This window comes from Chenopodium album, chromosome 24, assembly GCF_948465745.1.
Source record: "Chenopodium album chromosome 24, dcCheAlbu1.1, whole genome shotgun sequence".
NCBI classification, from domain to species: Eukaryota; Viridiplantae; Streptophyta; class Magnoliopsida; order Caryophyllales; family Amaranthaceae; genus Chenopodium; species Chenopodium album.
In genome coordinates this window covers 34,672,608-34,693,002 of record NC_137857.1, presented here as the reverse complement: position 1 = coordinate 34,693,002, position 20,395 = coordinate 34,672,608, and the positions used below count along the sequence as shown (strand labels likewise).

The window sequence follows — 20,395 nt, the reverse complement described above, 5'->3', positions numbered from 1 at the left end:
GTTAGGGCTACAATAATTGGGACTATAGGGTTGGTGGTTACTTATTGACAATGGTAGTTTAGAAAGGAAAGAATAAAAATTTAAATAAAAAAAAGGGCCACCTCTTGATAATTTGATTCCTTCTATAATTTGATTTACTTTGATAATACCTGGTCTAAAGTCAAAGGATGTTTCTTTGGGCTAACAGATCTAGTGCTAGGCCCATGAGTCAGAGTCCATTTACGCATGTGGGACCGAGCAACGGTCCAAAATACATGGTACTTGTCTTAAGGCCTGCCTATAGGCCCATTTCAAGTCCATTGCCATTACTCTAGTACAGAGTATTGTACAATGTTGTGTGAATCAAATCAATTAATAGAAATTTGAAGCAACTAGAATCTGAAATGTAGCAGCAGCTATGGAGTATTTTGCATAGAAGTGCCTCTCAAGAACATGCAACTACCACACAGCATACGTTAAATGATTCACATCGCACATATATTGCTCAAGTGTTGACATCCCGTTATTGTTATGACTATGCAGAAATCGATAATAACCAAGTCCTGTGAATCTGTGATCCAGATAATTGATATTAACATTTAACAGCCATATACACAGCAGTATTGACTCTGGCAGTCGAGTCTGATGATGAAAGTATATCGATATTAATGACCATATATATACATAGGAGTTAGGACTACAGGAGTAAAGACTTCAATGATGTACTGATGTAATGCATGGATATGCAAATATGCCAATCAGCTTTGTCAAATAAGGGTTCAATGTCTTACTCTGCCTCCTTATTCACACATTGGAAACTTCTGATTAAGATTGATGATCAGTTCAACATCTCTAATAGCGCTTTGATATGCTGGGCAATGATCGCTTCTGCTTTCTGTCAGAATATAACCTTAAGATAACAGCTGCCGTCTCTTCGATGGCTTTACTAGTCACCTCTGTCATCAATTAAATTTGGTGTCAGAATATGGCTGATGCTGAAAGAAGTAAACCATCAGAAAAAACTGCGCAAATCTTTTTAATCCACAATAGAAATATGCTAATTTACACATGAACAATAGGCCTACTTGAGTACTTACCAATTACAGGCCAGCTGGGATTTTGTGCAAATATTTTACCCGCGTGTTCCAACTCCTTTTTCACATAACCCATCTGTGCGTAGTTGTGTATTTCATGTTCAGCTATGCCCAGTGTCTTGGCTCGTGATTTTCTAATTGTTTGCAAGACAACCGGATCAATAGTCAAACCAAAAACTTTGTGTGGATCTATCTCGAACAAAGTTTTGGGTAATTCTACGCCCATTACAATAGGAACGTTTGCTACTTTATATCCTTTTTGTGCAAGGTAAATTGACAGAGGAGTCTTTCCAGTCCGAGAGACACCAGTGAGTACAATATCAGCCTTGCGCAAGTTCTGAGGTAGAGCCCCATCATCTTGTTTTATGGTGAACTCAATGGCTTCAATCCTTTGGAAGTAGTCTTCACTCAATAAAATTCTACCTCCTGCACCACGGGGAAGCCCTGAAGGCGAAACACCAAGGTGAGAAGAAATTGCCTCAGTTATTGGGCCAAGGACATCAGTGCATTGTACACCCCATAACTGGCAGGCTTTTCTTGCAGCATCAGCCATTGAAGGATCAGCAAGTGTATAGACAAGCAGAGCATTTTCTTTTGCAGCTTGTCTCACAATTTCTATAAGTCGCTCAATATCATCTACCTGCTCAAGTATCAAGCACATATAATCAGGAAGCAAGCAGAATAAAGAGAGAACTATAGAAATTATTGACAGGACTGCAAGACACTGTTTCCACATTTCTGTAAGGTGTTATAATTACTCGAAATTAAAATATATTCACCCTTTATACAAAAGATGCGGTGTTTAACAGAAACAATTAATAATCTCTGGCTTATCTTACACATTGTAAAACAGATCGCATGCAGAACACATCTACAACAGCAATAGTAATAGTTGCAAGGTTCATATCACATCCAAAGTTCATTTTTTCAAGTTTTTTGCTTTTAACAATCTCACTCAGAAAGTTCTTTCACCTCAAGTAAAACACTTCAACATGGCGTATTACAAAGACAAAAAACTCATAATGTCCAAGCAAAGAGAATAGAAAACCATGGCCACCTTATCTCCCCTGCGCTTAATGGCCTTAATCTTAAAATAAGTTTTAATAGCACACATGGAAGAAAGATATGATTCTGATCATCAGTAATTCAAATATTGCAAATATCATATTTGTTAGTACCAAAAGAAAGCACTGATTAAAAATTCTCAACAACATACTCATTTTTCCACCTCTATGTTATTGTTCCATACACCAGGAGGAGTCAAGGAAAGCTACCTTTGAGGTTATGAGCTGTCTAACACAGGTCTAGAGATCAGACAATAACATAATTTTTTTATAAAATCCTTGATCTTTACAATAAAGGCCACTTCTAACTTCCATATGCTTAACCAAGAGACTCTTAACTGTCTAAAGACAAGGTACATTAACATTCAATAACTAACTAAAATCAATACAAACATACATGCACACAAGTACACGCTACAATTGTTGCTTAAACACTGTTAATTAGATGCAGATGCTCATTAACATTTAATACAAACCCCAGTGTAAGTCTGTGACTGAGATTCTAAAGCTATTAAGAGATTCAATGTTAAGTCGCAACTCTACTGCCAGGAGCCACCGAAGCTCAATAGAATTAACAAGATATATTCGCGGTGCCAATAGAATTTACAAGCTCAGTAGAACTCTAGAAGATGTATATGTATATCTAACAGACATTAATCAGGTCTTAGCTAAACCAATCAATCAAAGCCTTAATCCCATCCTCGTTCAAATCCATAAACCTCATTGCTTCTGTTTACAACACAGAATACAAGCAGAAATAATGTCTCATATCTCACTGTAAAACTTGACTACCAGCCTACCCATACTTATTAGCCTTGAACATGCATACACCATTAAGGCATTCAATCTCTTCACCTGACCTATTACATTTTATATACTACCTCCGATCCAAATTACTCGCAACTTTGGGTATTATTTGTGAGATATAAAATATTCTAAAGTTGCGAGTAATTTGGACCGGAGGTAGTATATTTCTTACATCAAATATCAATAGAATCTAAAGACAATGTTTTTTTTAAAAAAAATTTCACAATGCCACACCCCTTGTAGCTCAAAAGGTAACTTACCAATTTAATACGAAGTATAACACTACTATTGTTCAAAGATAAATTGATGCTTCTTAGGTGGTTCTTTCCAATAGCAAGGTATTATCTATGCTTACCCTCCTCTATCTATCAATCTATGGCTCTATGCTACTCAAACACATTATTTCACAAGTACCCGTGTTACATTCTTGTCTATCTATACCACTCGAATACATCATTTCACCCCAAGTACCCATATCATATTCTTTTCACTCCTAAGAACAGACGCTTCAACAATTCAATTGAGTCCGAAATAACAGAAAAATTTTCATAACATAATCAAGTCCAACACTTGAACACGTACGCGTACTCACATCCGACAAGGGTAAAATACCTCATTGAACCCGAACAACCATTAGGCAATACAAAACATGACAATTTAGAACTTAATTATAAAAAATAACAATTGTAATGGAAAACTTACCCCAGAAAACAAGTGAGTATTAACAGAACAACCATGATCAACTAAACAATGGTCAAACTGCCCTAACGCCGCACTAACGGAATGCTCCGCCGTCCAACCAGTGCCATCAGAAACCATGTAAATCGTTTTCCCCTCCTTCGTTTCTCCGTCATCTTCTCTCTCTTCATCAGATAAACCCTCACCGGTTCGAACCGGAGGTTTGTCTACCGGAACCGCTGCCTGAACCGGTTTATCAGCCGTCAGATCCAGTTTACGGCCGGACCGGATTGACCGAGCTCTGGACCAGAGGTTGAGCTTCGCACTACCCTTTAGTTTCCGAGGCTGTGGTTTGGAGGGAGGTTCGGAGGAGAGAGAAATGGTTGGTTTGGGTTCGGGTTGGCTCGGACTCGGGTTCGGGAGATTAAACCTAGTCGCGGCTAACATTTTTTTTGGTTTTTCTAAGCAAAAAATTTAATTTAAAATTAAAATTTGACGATATTTTTCAAGGGTCTGTTGCACTTGCACAATTGGGCTATTTGGGCCTTTGATTCTAGGTGAATTGGATGAACCTTATATGTAATCCTAAATGATATCTTCATTTGATATATTTTTAAGGAAAAAAAAAAGATGAAAGTATGAAAGACTTGTTTCAAAAATAAAATTATTGATAAATACTTAACTTCATTTTTTTAGTTGACACGTGTCCTTTTTAGAAATTTTATTTTTGTTGACACGTTTCCTCTTTTAAATAAGTTTGATATCTTCTTGCACTTAGTGTACCGGAAAATTTTTGTGTACACCCGGTTTTCAGTAATTTACTATACATCGGGTATACTTTTGCCAGATTTAGTGTCACTTTTGTCAAATTTAGTGTCACTTTTGTCAAATTTATCAATGAAGCATAAAAAACTCATATATATCAGGGTAACTTTTATGCGTTTTAGTGTAACTTTTACGTATTTTATTGTCACTTTATAATGGATGTCAGTAATTTACTGAACATCCGTTTTATTTAAAAGTTTGTGTAGTGTACCTTACTTGCTTTATTATTCTCTCTCATTCACTCTCCTCTCCTTAATATGTGTGTCTAAATGGAACGTGCTAACAAAATAGAAACGGAGGAAGTATTATCTGATAGAGAATATCCATAGAATATTCTCATCTTAGGTTTAGGATATATTTTGTATTATATTTTGGAAAGATAATCTTATACAAAATATATCCTAAACCTAAGATGAGAATATTCTATGGATATTCTCTATCATTATCATACCATGGAGCATATGTTATTGTGCTCGGGTTTTTTGGTAGGTGGCACATGAAATTTGTACATTGATACATAAACACACTTGCATTGGAAACAATTCAACAATATAATAGATCAAACTAATATACTAGTATTAGAGATCCTCCAACTTCTTTAACACGGGACAAATTTATAGTGGGTTTTAGTTACAAATGAGGAAGCGAGAAAGTCCTATCTTATGACCAAATTCTCTAACATCTTGTTGAACTTGTTGTCTATACTCTCCAAAGCTAAACTTCCTATATATCGAAGGCTCCGTATAACTTTGTATAATTGCATCACTTGATGGACTTAAAAAATATGCGATCGAAAACCTTTCCACACTTGGATTTGCGACAACTCTATGCACCACACTCTTATACACACCATTGCTCCAAGCCTGCAAATGAAATTTCTTTTAGCAACCTTCACTTTTTTTTATATTATTTGAAACAACAAGTTGAATTTTCTAATTGTGTTTTGTTCAAATCACATTTGCAGGGCTAATCATATCAAACTTGATCAATCAAATTATTTTATTTCAAATAGTGCTGTTTTAATAAATACGAAATACTTCCTCCGTTCTTTTTTACTTGACTCACTTTGACTTTTACACTATTCATCGCCCCTTCTTTGACCGTTTTTTTGTGAATGATATGTAAAAAATAATATATTTATGTGAGATCATTTTAAATCCGTCTCTATAAGTACTATTATAATGTACAACTTTTATAATTTTTACTTATGGAAAAATTAAGTTATTGATCATTAAAATTTTGCATTGACAAGCGTGATTATTAGAGTTTGGTTTGTTATATTTATGTTAATATTGTATTTTTGGCAAGATTATCTTTTAGGAGTTTTAGGCTTATTAGGTTTCCTAATGTATTGTGTATATATATGTGTTGATGATGGTTAAGCCATTTTCTCCACAATTTTATTGAGTTTAACATGGTATCAGGCCTCTCTTTTTTTTTTTTTTTTTTTTTGGTGCAAATGAGGGGCTAAGCCCCGGGAAAAACTAGAATAACAAAAAACTACGGGGGAACAAAACGTGACAAAGCCACACCTACGACATCATCATGTAAAATTCTCCCTAAAGCTAAAGGGGGACTTGAATCAACTCAATATCGTTGTTCTGAGAAACTCCTTGATTGGCTAACCAATCCGCTGCTCTGTTTGCTTCTCGATAAATATGATGTACTTCAAATCGCCAATTATTTTCTTCTAGGATCTTCTTACAACTTGCTATGTTATGAACTGCTTCACCAACATATTGATGCGGCTTCTTCAAAGTTAGAACCAAGGCTTGGCCTCTCTAATTTCTAGAGATTTTTTTTCAATCTTGGTTTGTTCTTCCGCTTAATTATCTATTCCGCGAATTAGTGAGATTAGGGCTTCAATTTTCTTGATTTTTTTACGACATCAATTTGGTTTCACTTTGGTTTTTTGGTCGAAATTAGGGCTCACAAACCCTAATTCTTCTTCGTTTTTTTTTTGGTGTGCTTCTTGTTTGTGAGTGCGTGGTGTTGTGCTCATCCAGGGTGCTGCAAGGTCACGTATTTTCTGCTCGAATTTGTTTGTGCGCTGCAGTGTGTATTGTGGTGTACGAAGTGTGGTGCTGCGGTGTCGTGGTGCTGCTGCGTTGTTTGTCTTGTTGCTGTGTGGTGCGTGGGTGCGTGCCGTGTAGCGTGTGGTGGTTTGTTGTGGTGCTGTGTGGTACTACTAGTGGTGTTAGCAAGTGCGTGCTGCTGCCTATTGTTGTGGTACTGCTTGTTTGTTCTGTGGTTTGGTTTTGGTTATAGTGTGCTACGGTGTGCGTGGTGCTCTATATTTCTTCGTGTGGGTAGGCTATTTTTTTAGTTGGTGCTTACTCTTTATTTTATTACTGGAAGTTTGGTTTTGGTCTTGCCGTTATTACTTGTTGCTTCCTTTCAATCACAATTTTTTTGTTTTGGGGTTGCAATTAAGTTGGTTTTCTTTTCTCTTTGTGGTGGTGTCCTTTTATTAGAAGATATAAGAGTTGGTGGCTCATTTTTTTTTCATTCCTTACTTGTTGTCATTCTTTTGTGGGAGCAAGTTCACTTTGGAGTATTCCTTTTTATTTGGTTTGTGGATTTTGGAGGTGCTATAATTTGGTGGTGTTACTGCTGCACACCGTCTCGTTTTTGGTTTATCGATCAATAGCTCATATCTTGGTCTATTATTGAGCTAGTTTGGTCTTTTGTTTGTGGTTGGTGCTCTGTTTTGTTTACTGGGTGTTTGCTATTGTTCGGTTAGTGTGTTGTTGAGCTGCTTGGTGTTCTTTTGCAATGGGGGCTCAATCTAACCGTACATTTGAGCGTCTTACTGCCGCAGATCGTAGGAGTGTTCCTACTATCACCGATGAGCAATGGAAAGAACTTCTGTCTGTCGTTCAGTGCTCGGGCTCTTCGTCTATTTGCACCTATAATTCTGTCGATTGGCTCATTGACACTGGAGCTTCAAATCATATGTCTGGTAATATTGATTTATTTACTCATTTATCTGATATTTCGTCGCCTGTTGGACTGCCTAATGGGAAGAGCACTACTGCTACCAAAGAAGGGAGAGTTATTTTGTCTGATAATTTAACTCTTGATAATGTTCTTTATGTTCCCGCTCTTAAATGCAATTTGTTGTCTGTGTCTCAGTTATTAGAAAAACAAACCTATTCTGTTATGTTCACTGACAAGCTATGCATTATTCAGGACCGCAGTTTGAGAAATCTGATTGGAGCGGGGGAGCAGTGTGATGGGGTCTATATTTTTCGTCCGGTTCGTGCTCGGAATCCTCAGGCAAACAAAGTAAACAAAGTGGTGATTTCAGATGCGAGTTTGTTATGGAACAAACGTCTTGGTCACCCATCGATGCAAGTGGTTAGTTCTCTTCCAGGAGTTTCTAGTAGTATTCATGATCATAGTAGTGTTTCTGGTTGTGCATTTGATTGTGATATCTGTTTTATGGGGAAGCAACCCCGTAACTCTTTTCCTCTGAGTACGAATAGAGCATCTGGTATATTCGATTTAATTCATTGTGATATTTGGGGTCCAAATAAGATTTTGTCTAGTTGTGATGCTCGGTATTTTCTTACCATTGTCGATGATTTTTCGCGTTCTACTTGGGTGTTCTTAATGGTTGGTAAATATGAAGCTTCTCAGTTGGTTCGTGAGTTTTGTGCTATGGCTAAGACTCAATTTGGCCGTAAGGTCAAGGTGGTTCGTAGTGATAATGGTCAGGAGTTCCACAGTTTGGGTTCTTTCTTTGCTAAGAAAGGCATTTTGCATCAAACGTCGTGTGTTGACACGGCTCAACAGAATGGTAGAGTTGAGCGTAAACATTGTCACATTTTAAATGTGGCACGAGCTCTTCGATTTCAGGCTAGGTTGCCCAAGTATTTTTGGGGTGAGTGTGTTATGACGGCAGTGCATTTGATTAATCGGACTCCGACTTCAATTCTCAATGGTAAGACTCCTCATGAGTGTTTGTTTGGACAAGCACTACTAAAATTCGGCCAATTTGCGACCGTTTTTCTACGACCGTCATGAAAACGGTCGCAAAATATGAAATTTGCGACCGTTTTTAAGGCGGTCGCAGATTTGCGACCATTTTTGGGTTATAAAACGGTCGCAAAGGTATTTAAATAATTTTTTATAATAAAATACATGGCAAAAATAATTCAAAAAAAAATAATGATATTGCGACCGTTAGTAGCGGTCACAAATTTATACAATTGCAACCGTTTGAGAGTCGGTCGCAAATTTCTACAATTGCGACCGTTTTAGAGTCGGTCGCAAATCACTAAAATTGCGACCGTTTGTGAGTCGGTCGCAAATCACTAAAATTGCGACCGTTTATTGCCTGTCGCAAAAGATTTATTTTTTGTTTAAAAAAAAGGTAATATAAAAGAGGAACACACCCTAACCCTAATAAGTGTACAGCCGCTCCACTTCCCCTCTCTCATTTTTTTCATTTCTCTTTCTTCTTCTCACGCCTCTCTCCTCTTTCCTCTCTCTCTTTCCTCTTCTTCTTTCCCTGATCTACTCCCCCTTCTCTTTTTGTTTCATCCCCGTTTTTTTTCCTCTTCTCTTTCCCCTCTCTCTTCTTTATCCTTCTCACGCCCCTCCTCTTTCACTCTCATCTCCTAATTCTCTGAATTTCACTGCCGAAAATGAAGCAAAGCACTTGAGAATTGAAGAATAAGAAGCCGAAAATCGCTGCTCATTCAAGCTTTGGCTCAAATCGGAAGCTTCGCTTGTGGTGTTGATGCCGGCAATTTCTCTCTCCTCCATGCTGCTTGCCACCGTCACGACCACACACTGTACACAAGACCTCACCGTCACAAGAACGAGCCTAAGAGAAGTCAAGGTTTTTTAGATCTGATTTTTTTTTTTTTTTTTTGAAAACTTCTAGATCTGATATTTAATTTAGGTTATATTGTTGATCTCAATTTATTGTTTCGAATTTTTTATTATGTATAATTATTTAATTGTAATTTTAATTTTTAATTTTGAAAGATCTATATTATTGTTTTATTTCTGATTTGTGTTTTTTTATTGTTATTTTAGTTTATAATTTTTGAAAGATCTATGTTATTGCTTTATTTGTAATTTGTGGGTAATTTTCTGTAATTTGTATAATTATTGTATAACTTTATTTCTGATTTTGTGGGTAATTTTCTTAATTTTTTTAAATTTTGTGGGCGGCGGTGGGTTGAGGTGGTTTCGGGTAGCGGCGCTGAGTTGAGGTGGTTACAGGTGAGCGGCGTTGGGTTAAGGTGGTTTCAGGTGAGCGGCGGCTGATTTACTATTTAGGGTGGGGAGTTGTGGTGGGTTGGCGGTGGTGGTTGGTTAGGTGGTTTCAGATGAGCAGCGGCGGGTTTTCGTGGTTAGGGTGGGCAGAAGTGGTGGGTAAAGGTGGTTTGGGTTGGCAGTGGTAGTGGGCAAAGGTGTTTTCGGTGGTGTGAGGCTGGATGTGAAGTACAGAAGTGTGATTTTTCTTTTTTTTTGTTTTTTTTAAAATTTTAGCGACGGCTTATGGCGGTCGCTAATTCCAAAAATTGCGACCGCTGATATTACCTGTCGCAATTTTTAATTTTTGCGACCGTTTTCTAAACAGTCGTTGAAAATAATAAAAACGGTCGCAAAAAATCTGCGACCGTCAAACGGTCGCAAAAATGATTTTTTGCGACCACGTGAATAACGACCACCACCTTACGACTGTTGACGGTCGCAATTAATTACTAATTGCGACCGTTTTTACTATAATCTGCGACCGTCAGAGACGGTCGCAATTTGGCCGAATTTTAGTAGTGAAGTGCCGTCTTATGATAGCTTACGGGTTTTTGGTTGTCTTGCTTATGCTACGAATCGTCCTCGGGTTAAGGACAAGTTTGGTTCTCGGAGTCGTAAGTGTATTTTTGTTGGTTATCCTCACGGGAAAAAGGGTTGGCGACTCTATGATTTGGAGTCGAATGATTTTTTTGTAAGTCGCGATGTGCAATTTTTTGAAGATAAATTCCCGTATTTAGAGTCTCTTCCGGATGACCGACGTTTATTGTGGGAAAAATACTTTGCGTCTCCGCCGATTTGGGAGGACGATGATTTTAGGCAATTTGATGTGTATGATGATCGTGTGGGGGGTGCGAATGCCGAAAATTTTGGTGTGCATGATGTTCGTGAGGGGGGTGCGAATGCCGAAACAGTCCGCACCACAGCCCAGCCGCGGCGTGCACAACCCAGCCGCAACCAGGCCGTGGCACAGCCTGCCCAGCACACCCCCACCCAGCCACAGCCTGATGGCAGCACGCTGGAATTTCCAGCAAAGGCTACTGCCCAGCCCGCTGGAATTCCAGCGGCAGCTGGCCTGGGCAGTGGCAGACAACGCCCAGCCAGCCAGCACTGGGCAGCCCACATCCCAGCCTGGACTGGCTAGGCAGCCTGACCCCACCGGGCTGACCACACCTCCGACAGTGGCAGCTCGGCAGTCTTTGGTGGCCGGCGATGGTGTTTTGCGTGGTGGAGCTTCGTCGGAAAATGCCACTACGAGTGTTTTAGAGCAAGAATTAAACGACGACAATATTTTTATAAATCCGGATTTTTTGAGGGGGAGTTCGTCGGATAATTTGGGTCGTGGCCATCGTGAAAAACGTCCTCCTTCTTGGCATCGAAATTATGTCACTCATACTATCATCACTGAAAATATAGACCCATCTACATCAACTGTCGTCCCTCCTCAATCACATTCCTCAGGTAAACCTTTTCCTATAGCTTGTCATGTTGAATATAATCGTTTTTCTAACAGACACAGGTGTTTTCTGGCGACGATCACTAAGGGAAAGGAACCGTCTTCATTCAAAGAGGCGGTTAAAGACGTCGGTTGGCGTAAGGCTATGCAAGATGAGATTGATGCTTTAGAACGCAATGGCACATGGACCGTTGTGGATCTTCCTCCAGGCAAGAGGGCTATTGGTAGTGGTTGGGTGTATAAAATCAAGTACACCGACAAATCTAAGGTGGAACGTCTCAAGGCTCGTTTGGTTGTTTATGGCAACCGTCAAGTTGAAGGTGTTGATTATAATGAGACGTTCGCTCCAGTTGCAAAGATGACTATGGTACGTGTTTTGTTGTCTGTTGCAGTATCTTTGAATTGGGAGTTGCATCAGATGGATATTCATAATGCATTTCTTCATGGTGATTTGGATGAAGAAGTATATATGCAGTTTCCTCCAGGGTACGGTACTCCGACACCTGGCAAAGTTTGCAGGTTGGAGAAATCTTTGTATGGCTTGAAACAAGCCCCGAGACAATGGTTTTCAAAACTGTCAAGTGCTCTGCGAGGTTTTGGGTTCAAAAACTCATATGCTGATTAATCTCTATTTAGCTATGTACAAGGCAGTGTCTCTTTGCATGTCCTTGTATATGTTGATGACTTGATAATTGCAAGCTCTTCTCATGATGCTATTGTTCGTTTTAAAGCCTATTTGAGCAAATGCTTCTATATGAAGGATTTGGGATTGCTTAAGTATTTCTTAGGCATTGAAGTTGCTCGGAGTCCCGAGGGCATCTTTCTTTCTCAACGAAAGTATGCTCTAGATATTTTGACTGAGGCAGGAATGTTGGGTTGTAAACCCATAGATACTCCGATGGAGCAGAATCATCGTCTTGCACATGCTTCTGGTGAGCCATTCACTCATCCGGAACAGTATCGTCGTTTGGTTGGTCGTTTGGTTTATTTGTCGGTCACTCGACCGGAGTTGAGTTATTTAGTGCATGTTTTGGCACAGTTTTTGAGTGTTCCACAGGTTTCTCATTGGGATGCGGCCATTCGTGTCTTACGCTATCTTAAAGGTAGTCCAGGGCAGGGTATTTTGTTGCGACCTACGACGGATTTACGATTAACAACGTTTTGTGATAGTGATTGGGCGGCATGCCCGTTGAGTCGGCGTTCGTTGTCAGGTTATTTTGTTTTCTTAGGTCGTTCCCCTGTTTCTTGGAAGACTAAGAAACAGCCTACTGTAGCCACGTCCTCTTCTGAAGCCGAATACAGGTCTATGTCTCTCACTTCTCGTGAGTTGAAATGGTTGAAAATGTTGTTGTTTGTTCTTGGTGTTAAGCATTCAAAGCCTATGCAGTTGTGATAATCAGTCGGCTTTGCATATCGCTAAGAATCCGGTGTTTCATGAACGTACGAAACATATAGAGGTAGATTGTCATTTTGTTCGTGATGAGTTGATAAACGGTAATATTTCTACCTCATATGTTTCGACAGGTAATCAGTTGGCAGATATTCTCACCAAGGCTCTTGGACGTCAGCAGTTTGGTTTTCTCTTACGCAAGTTGGGCATTCGTGATTTACATGCTCCAACTTGAGTGGGAGTATTAGAGTTTGGTTTGTTATATTTATGTTAATATTGTATTTTTGGCAAGATTATCTTTTAGGAGTTTTAGGCTTATTAGGTTTCCTAATGTATTGTGTATATATATGTGTTGATGATCAATACAAAGGTTAAGCCATTTTCTCCACAATTTTATTGAGTTTAACAGTGATAAAAGAAACAGGTCAAGTAATAAAGAACAGAGGAAATATATCATAATTGAAATCAAATGATAAGCTACCTGGAATAAATCTCCAATATTGACAATAAGGGCCTCAGGGTTTGGTCTAACTGAGATCCATTTTCCATCTTTAAAAAGTTGCAAACCACCAACTTGATCTTGGTATAAAATTGTGAGGAAGTCACTGTCTGTATGTGGCATCAAACCAAGAACATGAGAATATTTAGGGCATGGAGGGTATCGATTCATCCTTAGATAGCTAGTAGTTGACAAACACTTGTTCTCTATGAAGGTCAATTCATCATGCCCCACTTTTTCAGCCAATATATTTGCCAATCTATTTGACAGTTCAAATACAATAGTGGAAAATTGTTTCACCGTTGAGCTGCATAAAAGAGAAAGAAAAGTAAAGGTATATTGATGTTAGTTTTCTAGTAGTCAAACAGTTATTCATTTAAGGTTTTAGGGGGTATGTTCACATTTACTAAGCTGAACTGAACTAAATTGAATAGAGCTGAAATGAATATTTTATGAGAGAATGAAATTAGGAACTAAACTGAAGTGATTGGAGCTCAACTAAACTGAATTGAACTGAAATTAAGGTGAAGTGAATAAGCCCTCACTCGTTGTTACATCATTCAAATCTATTTTATTAATATTTCATGTTTTTAACACTAATATAGTCGTTTGAAAAGGACACATTTAAAATGCTTTGGATTGGATTTAAAAAGTAAATAACTGTGGACCCAATTTAAAGGCCTACCCTTCTGCTGCTTCACGTGGCTTCACGTGAGGCCCAACACTTTCTGAGAGGCCCAGGCCCACTTCCAAGCCATTTATCCGGTAAATACTAGCACATAAAAATGATTAAGGCAAAACAAAACATCAAAGAATGCAAGCCTCGGCGTTTTTAAGTGCATGTAGGGTTGCAACTCATACAAGCATTGCTGCATTGGTGTGGCATATAAGGATAACGAAAAATCGACCATAAAACAGACACAAAAATGAGTAAAAGTGACAATTAAGTCATTTGTATCGAGTCAATACAAGCCTCGTATATAATCGATAAAAACACCACTAGTTTAACAACAATGTGTAGCAGCGCACAAAATCAAGCAATAGTTGTCACGAACCCGCAAAACACCATGTATACTAGGTCATGTTCGGGAAATATTTTTATCTCAAAAAACATGGTAATATATAGAGGTTTTAATGGTGTGAACGTATGGTAGTTTGCAAGGATCAACAACAAAAGGTAGAAGATGCTCACAAACTAGCTAGCAAAAAATGGCCGTTTGAGATTTGATTTTGTACAATGCTACTTTTGTATTTTAATATATATATATAGGGGAGGGATCCGATGAGAATAGGCCCATATGTGAGAATTTGTATTTATATGAGAACTGATCTTAAATTTAGAACATGTGAGTACAAATTTAGAACATAAAAGTAAAAATTTAGAACATGTGACTCAAATTAAAATTTAGAACATATGAGTAATATTTTAGAACATCAGCGTGAGTAATATGTTTAGAACATCTTATTTAAGAATTTGAACAAGTGACTAAATATTTAGTAAATTTGCTTTATGAAATTTTAAACATGAGTAAAATTTTGATCATCTGATTTAAGATTATGAACATGTGAATAAAAATTTAGAATAAATTGATATAGAATATAGAACATGTGAGTAAAAAATTTAGAATATACGAGTAAAAAATAGAACATACGCTTTAAAATCTAGAACATATATTAAAAATCTTAGAGCACACGTTTTAAAATTTAGAACATACAAGTTAAAATTTTAGAACAAGTTTTTTTAAAATTTATAATATCAAACTTAACTAATTTATAGTTTTGAACATTTGATTTAATTTAGAACGCCTAAGGAAAAGTTTAATTAGAACATCATATTTAAAATTTAGAACATAAGAGTTAAAATTTAGAACATAAAGAGCGTTCTCACATAAGAAAAATTCTCACATAAGATAAATTCTCATATATATATACCTCTGTTTCATATTAGTTTCATATTATGTTTAACATTTATTAAAAATAGAAGTTACACATTATCGTTATTATGTGCAACAAATATTTAATTTCCTTTTTAAGTTGTTATTTCTCTCTATCTCACTCTCATTGCATGAATTTCCATCCATTCAATACTCACAAACAAATTATGCCTATGAGTCTGTGTTAAGAGTCCTTAATTAAGGCCCTTGTTACACATAATATGAAAGTATGAAACTGAAGTAGTAATATATTTCACACATTCTCCGCTAACACCTAAAATGGATGAGGTGCAAGCCCTATGGACGTGGAGACAAAGCAAAATTCATGCTCCACAATTATCAAATTCAAAACATATTTTTTTACCTTGGAAAATAAAATTTGTGATGCTTTGAATACCAATAATGGCCCTCTTTTAGACTATTAAAAACCCCAAAACATCATCATAGTGTGTTCCTATACTTACTACTTTGGACAGGGTTTTAAGCTGGCTAATTTGTGATGTTTATAGCCCCACAATTTGAGTTTGAACTACTTCCATATACCCTACTAACAACATTATTGACATGAACACCTGCATTGTAGGCCACCTTCTTTACTCAATTGGGAAGTTGGCTGAATTCTCAAAATGTAAGGGTTGAATGGTTGATGGAGTTTAGTTGTTTACAACCCAAACAAATTGTTTTATTTGTCCAATTAATAGCATAGTGCCATGAATCACCACTTCATCACATTGACATAGTTCTGGTAGAGATATTGAACTTCGATTCAACCAATAAAAATTTGTATTTTTTAAACTAATTAATCAACATTGCTTCCATTCAAAAAAAAAAAGCAAAAAAAATTAATCAACATTGCTTTCAAGTCATGACTTTTAAGAGAGTTGCTAACAGAAAGGGTTGAACTTAAAAGTGCTTTCAATTTCCTTTAAATTTTCTTATTTAAACTTATTAGACTTTATTAAAATTTATATACAGTTGTAAATTAAACTTTTATTAAAATGAATTTATTTTATATGAACTTACTCCCTCCGTGTTTAAAATAAGTGTTACAGTTTGATTAAGCACGCATGTCAAGACACGTTTTTGACCATTTATTTGTCTAATTATATGTTAGTGAAATGATAGGAAAATTGGTATTATAAAAGTATACATTATAACGAATCCAACTATATATTATACAACAACATTTAATTTTTATATATTAGTAAAGAAATCAAGTCAAAACAAATAAATAGTAAAAAAAGTCAAACTATAACATTTATTAAAATATAGAGGGAGTATTATATTTACACAAACTTTTTAAAAAATCGGGTGTACAGTAATTATTGTACATCCATTATAAAGATAGCTTAAAGTGATTAAAAGTTACCTTTGAAATGAATAAAAGTTACCCCAATATGCGTAAAAGTAACCCAATTCAAATAAAAATTATCTACATTTTATTAGTAAAGAATCACATTTTAAATGACTAAAAATCAATTATTAGTGATTGAATGTAATTAAATTACCTTTATAAAACTTTTCTTGTTATCTATTTATATAAAAATTGTATTATGTTTATAGTTACCCAAAAACAGGCAAAAAATTACCCTAAAATTAGCTAAAAGTTACCCTTATACTGCTCGTTGTACACTAATATTAATGTAAATCGGATGTATACAAAAGCTTTTGTTATATTTATCGAAATCTATAGTAACTTATATTTTCTAAAACTAATAAAAATAAAAGCCGTACAGAATTTAGCTTCAAGAAATAAGGAAAACGCTTTTGACAATTTTTTTTGTCTCATCCATAAAAACTTAAGCCTTTACAAAAAAAAATGGTCAAATTCTTCATCAAATAAAATACTTGGGACATTTATTACTCCTTATCTTATTGGTACGGAGTAAGAATTTTCAGTTTGATTTTAATCATTTGTGAAGACAAGCCCATCCATTGAAAAGATGAACGTCAGAACGTCATATCGCACAATTTGTGGTTAGGATTACCATTTTAAATGAGGCGAGAATTATCCAACACCTAACCTAACCTCCCCTCCTATCACTAGAAAGATCATTATATGTAATTATACGTAATGTGCAACTTTTTTTGGTTTGCGAATTTACCTATCGACATTGCATACTCTACAAGCTTTTTATGTAGCACCAGTTTGACAGTTATTGATTTTTTTTTTCCTAAAAAAAAAAATAAAGTTTGACAGTTACAGATTAGATGCTAGTCGTTTGATGTTTGAGTTAGAGCCTGTTATGATTTACTTAACTGAGCTGAACTGAAGTGAACTGATTGGAGCTGGACTGAACTGAATTGAGTTGAAATGAATTGTTTATGAGAGAAAGAAATTAGGAACTAAACTAAACTGGAATTAAACTGAAGAGAACAGACCCTTAGCTGCTAACTTTTAGCATGCTGATTGTATTGTATTAGGGTCTGTTCACATTTACTGAACTGAACTGATTAGAGCTGAACTAAGTGAACTGAACTGATTGGAATTGAACTGAACTGAATTGAGCTGAAATGAATATTTTATGTGAGAGGGAAATTAAGAGCTGAACTGAACTGATTGGAACTGAACTGAACTGAAATGATTAGAGCTGAACTGAACTGAACTGAACTGAACTGAAATTAAGTAAATGTGAACAGGCCCTTAATCGGTTTTTTTTTTTTTTTTTGGTGGAGAAACAAAAAAAAAAATAAATATATACTTCATTTCATTTTTTTTTAAGGAAATACTTCATTTCTGATCAAACCTCACTTATCTTTTAATTTTGCTACAATTTCTCTTTTTACCACAGTCCTCTCTCACCCAAAAACCGCCCCTCAAAGAGCTTATAAGTTTTTTTTTTTTTTTTGCTGTTTTGAGATCTACAATAAGGACGGATGATAAGAGTCAATTATCCTGAAATCGAGAGGGAAGCTCTAGCCACATGAGCTATCCTCAGTTTCTCACTCTCAAGTCTCAAAGAATTTATAAATTTTAAGGGTGTGTCATGCACGATAATTTTCAATGTCATTATCAATTTACAACTATTTTAATCTGTGTCAAAAAATTGCAAAAATTAGTGTGAATTAAATTATCGAAACATTTACTAAAATGACACGTAATCATGAAAAAACTGATTAGCTAACTATGTACTTTAAAGTTACGCATTTGAGCATTTGGTTATTTTATACATTTCGGTGTGGTATTGTTAAAGTGTTAATTTTCTTGTTAACTAAATGAAAAATTTTAAGGTTATGTACAAACCTTGCGAATAAATTTTTTTTGTACACACTATTAAAATCACTCTATTATTTCATTCAAAAATGTGCAAACTAAAATAATATTATTACATATTATTCAGACAATCTATTATTTCTTATTCAACTTTTCTTTTGATATGAACTCTAATTAGATATCAATATATTTTAAATTAAGTTTTGGTAATACTTGATATAATAATTAATAGTTATCAATAAATAAATTATATATTTATTGATTGATATTCTTATGTAGATATTGGTTATCAAGGTAATTTTCTTAACAAAAATAAGTAATAAAAATCTTAAATCTTATGTTAGTAATCTACTACATGTATGATATTTTTCCTAAATAAGTTATTGTATTTTATTCTTTTGATAATTAAAAATCTAGATGATAATTATTTTTTTTACAATTAAGGTTATTTAAATTTTAGTCAACTCTTTTTTACTTCATTAAAACTTAACTTAAAAGAAGATTTCATCTAACAAAATAAAATAAAATTATTTAAGGACACACCAGACGATAACATGTGTCATTGTTGGTGTGTCTTTTTGTATATAGTTGTTAATTGTTAATTTGATTTACACTACCTTAAGTAATCAGATCTAATAATCGTTTCCTAAATTAACCTAACATTGGTGAACTACTTTTACTTTGAAACAAATTTTGCGATGCAACTCATTAATTTAGTTGTGAATTGAAATTGAGCCATCTTTATTTTCCCTAACTGGGCTTATCTTTAGATTTTCAAAACTTAAAAATAATTTGAACCAATTTTTTATGAAATAGGTAAAAATATGGTGAACAAAACACAGCCTACACCTAAATAACAACCAAAATATATAATCTGAGTGTATGCATGAGCATGTACCATGTACCAATAACGTACTTGACTTTTGTAGGTTACAGGTACACTATCTAAAGGCCAAAGGAAAATAGTTAAGAAGCATTAGTTTAATTACGTACCATAGATTGCTAGCATTAGCATTAGCATTACCATTGCCAAAAAATCTTGAACCAGTGTTGCAAATATCATTCATAGGAATGTGAAATGCTTCAGACCAAGATAATTGTGTTAAGCAACTTGGTGTAGGAGAACCCCAACGGTAGCTTCCAGGAGATAGCCTTAAGTTCATAAAACTATCTTCATTTTTCTTGTTAAATGGCTCCCTAAACACCTTCACTTGCTCCTTGATCATCTCCTCCAAAATATGGCGCGATATGCCATGGTTCACCACTTGGAAGAATCCCCACTCCTTAGAGGCATCCGCAATTTCTGTCTTGCATTGTTCTCTTTCTTTGCCCGTTGCAGCCACCAACTGCCCTAAGTCAATAAGGGGTAAGTCGTCCACTTTGATTGTGTTCGTGGTGGTGGTGGTGGTGGTGATGAGGGGTAGTGAAATGTTGTGTTTGAGAAAGAGATTCTTATATGTCTCTTCGAATGGAGGTTCTGATGAGTCGTTTGTATTATGTTCCATTGTTGCTTCCTATTGATACATAGGAGTTTTTAGGTTAGATGGTATGAGGAAAAAAAAACAAAAAACCCTCTTAAATCTTGTTAAATTGTTGGATTTTTACATGTAATCCGTATGTAATCTATGTATGTACACAATATATAGACATTGGGTAGGTTAATAGGTTAAACTAAAATAGATGGAGAGTTCATATATTCAACTAATAATCGAATATGTACTTCATAAGAATTTGTGATCAATGGCTTAGCTAGAGAATTAACAATTTGTAGAGTACTTAGCTAGGATGGGAGCTAGTATAGGTAAGACCTTACAACAAGAAGATATAGAGTACTTTGATCATATTTAAATAGGAAAAAAAAAAACAAAAAGAGCGAATTTAAGGAGAAAAACCAACCTTATAGATTGATGAGGCTAACAAGAAGATGAGGCAGTAGAAGTTTTGTGTTGTGGGTTGCATGTAATTGTATGCGTATATTTTTTTTCATAAGAATCGATGATTATTTATACTTCATTTTCCGAAACCTTGAGAATTGTATTACAGCTGGTCACTGCTCATTAAAGATAATCGTAAGGATAAAATGACGTGTGAGCCAAATTAGGTGAAAGTGGGCCTTGGGCCTTCACGTGGGATAAGGCTTCTTTTAGTAGGTCGTAGTCTAATGAATTTGTTGGATGTGACCTT

The 20,395-nt window shown here is 35.7% G+C and overlaps 2 protein-coding genes across 2 annotated transcripts; both read right to left on the bottom strand.

Annotated features, from left to right (window-relative positions):
- Positions 1–495: 495 nt before the first annotated feature.
- LOC145611881 (pyruvate, phosphate dikinase regulatory protein 1, chloroplastic-like) lies at positions 496–4,151 on the bottom strand. The gene is made up of 3 exons (XM_081667260.1): positions 3,647–4,151; positions 1,077–1,713; positions 496–935 (listed from the first exon to the last, which is right to left on the bottom strand). The coding sequence occupies exons 1-3, from the start codon at positions 4,067–4,069 to the stop codon at positions 832–834; spliced, it is 1,164 nt and encodes a 387-aa protein (XP_081523386.1). The 5' UTR covers positions 4,070–4,151; the 3' UTR covers positions 496–831.
- A 771-nt stretch (positions 4,152–4,922) lies between these two features.
- On the bottom strand, positions 4,923–20,155 carry LOC145610282 (gibberellin 2-beta-dioxygenase 8-like). Its single transcript, XM_081665600.1, has 4 exons — positions 20,108–20,155; positions 19,205–19,725; positions 13,046–13,370; positions 4,923–5,310 (listed from the first exon to the last, which is right to left on the bottom strand). Exons 2-4 carry the CDS (start codon positions 19,714–19,716, stop codon positions 5,074–5,076), a joined length of 1,074 nt encoding a protein of 357 aa, XP_081521726.1. The 5' UTR covers positions 19,717–19,725; positions 20,108–20,155; the 3' UTR covers positions 4,923–5,073.
- Between the last annotated feature and the right edge of the window lie 240 nt (positions 20,156–20,395).

Coding starts and splice junctions, on each gene's coding strand:
- LOC145610282 (XM_081665600.1), bottom strand. CDS start 19,716: ATGGAACATAATACAAACGACTCATCAGAACCTCCATTCGAAGAGACA. Junction 13,371..19,204: donor GCTAATGCTAGCAATCTATG/GTACGTAATTAA, acceptor TCTTTTATGCAG/CTCAACGGTGAAACAATTTT. Junction 5,311..13,045: donor ATATTGGAGATTTATTCCAG/GTAGCTTATCAT, acceptor TTTCATTTGCAG/GCTTGGAGCAATGGTGTGTA.
- LOC145611881 (XM_081667260.1), bottom strand. CDS start 4,069: ATGTTAGCCGCGACTAGGTTTAATCTCCCGAACCCGAGTCCGAGCCAA. Junction 1,714..3,646: donor ATACTCACTTGTTTTCTGGG/GTAAGTTTTCCA, acceptor ATACTTGAGCAG/GTAGATGATATTGAGCGACT. Junction 936..1,076: donor TCCCAGCTGGCCTGTAATTG/GTAAGTACTCAA, acceptor AATTGATGACAG/AGGTGACTAGTAAAGCCATC.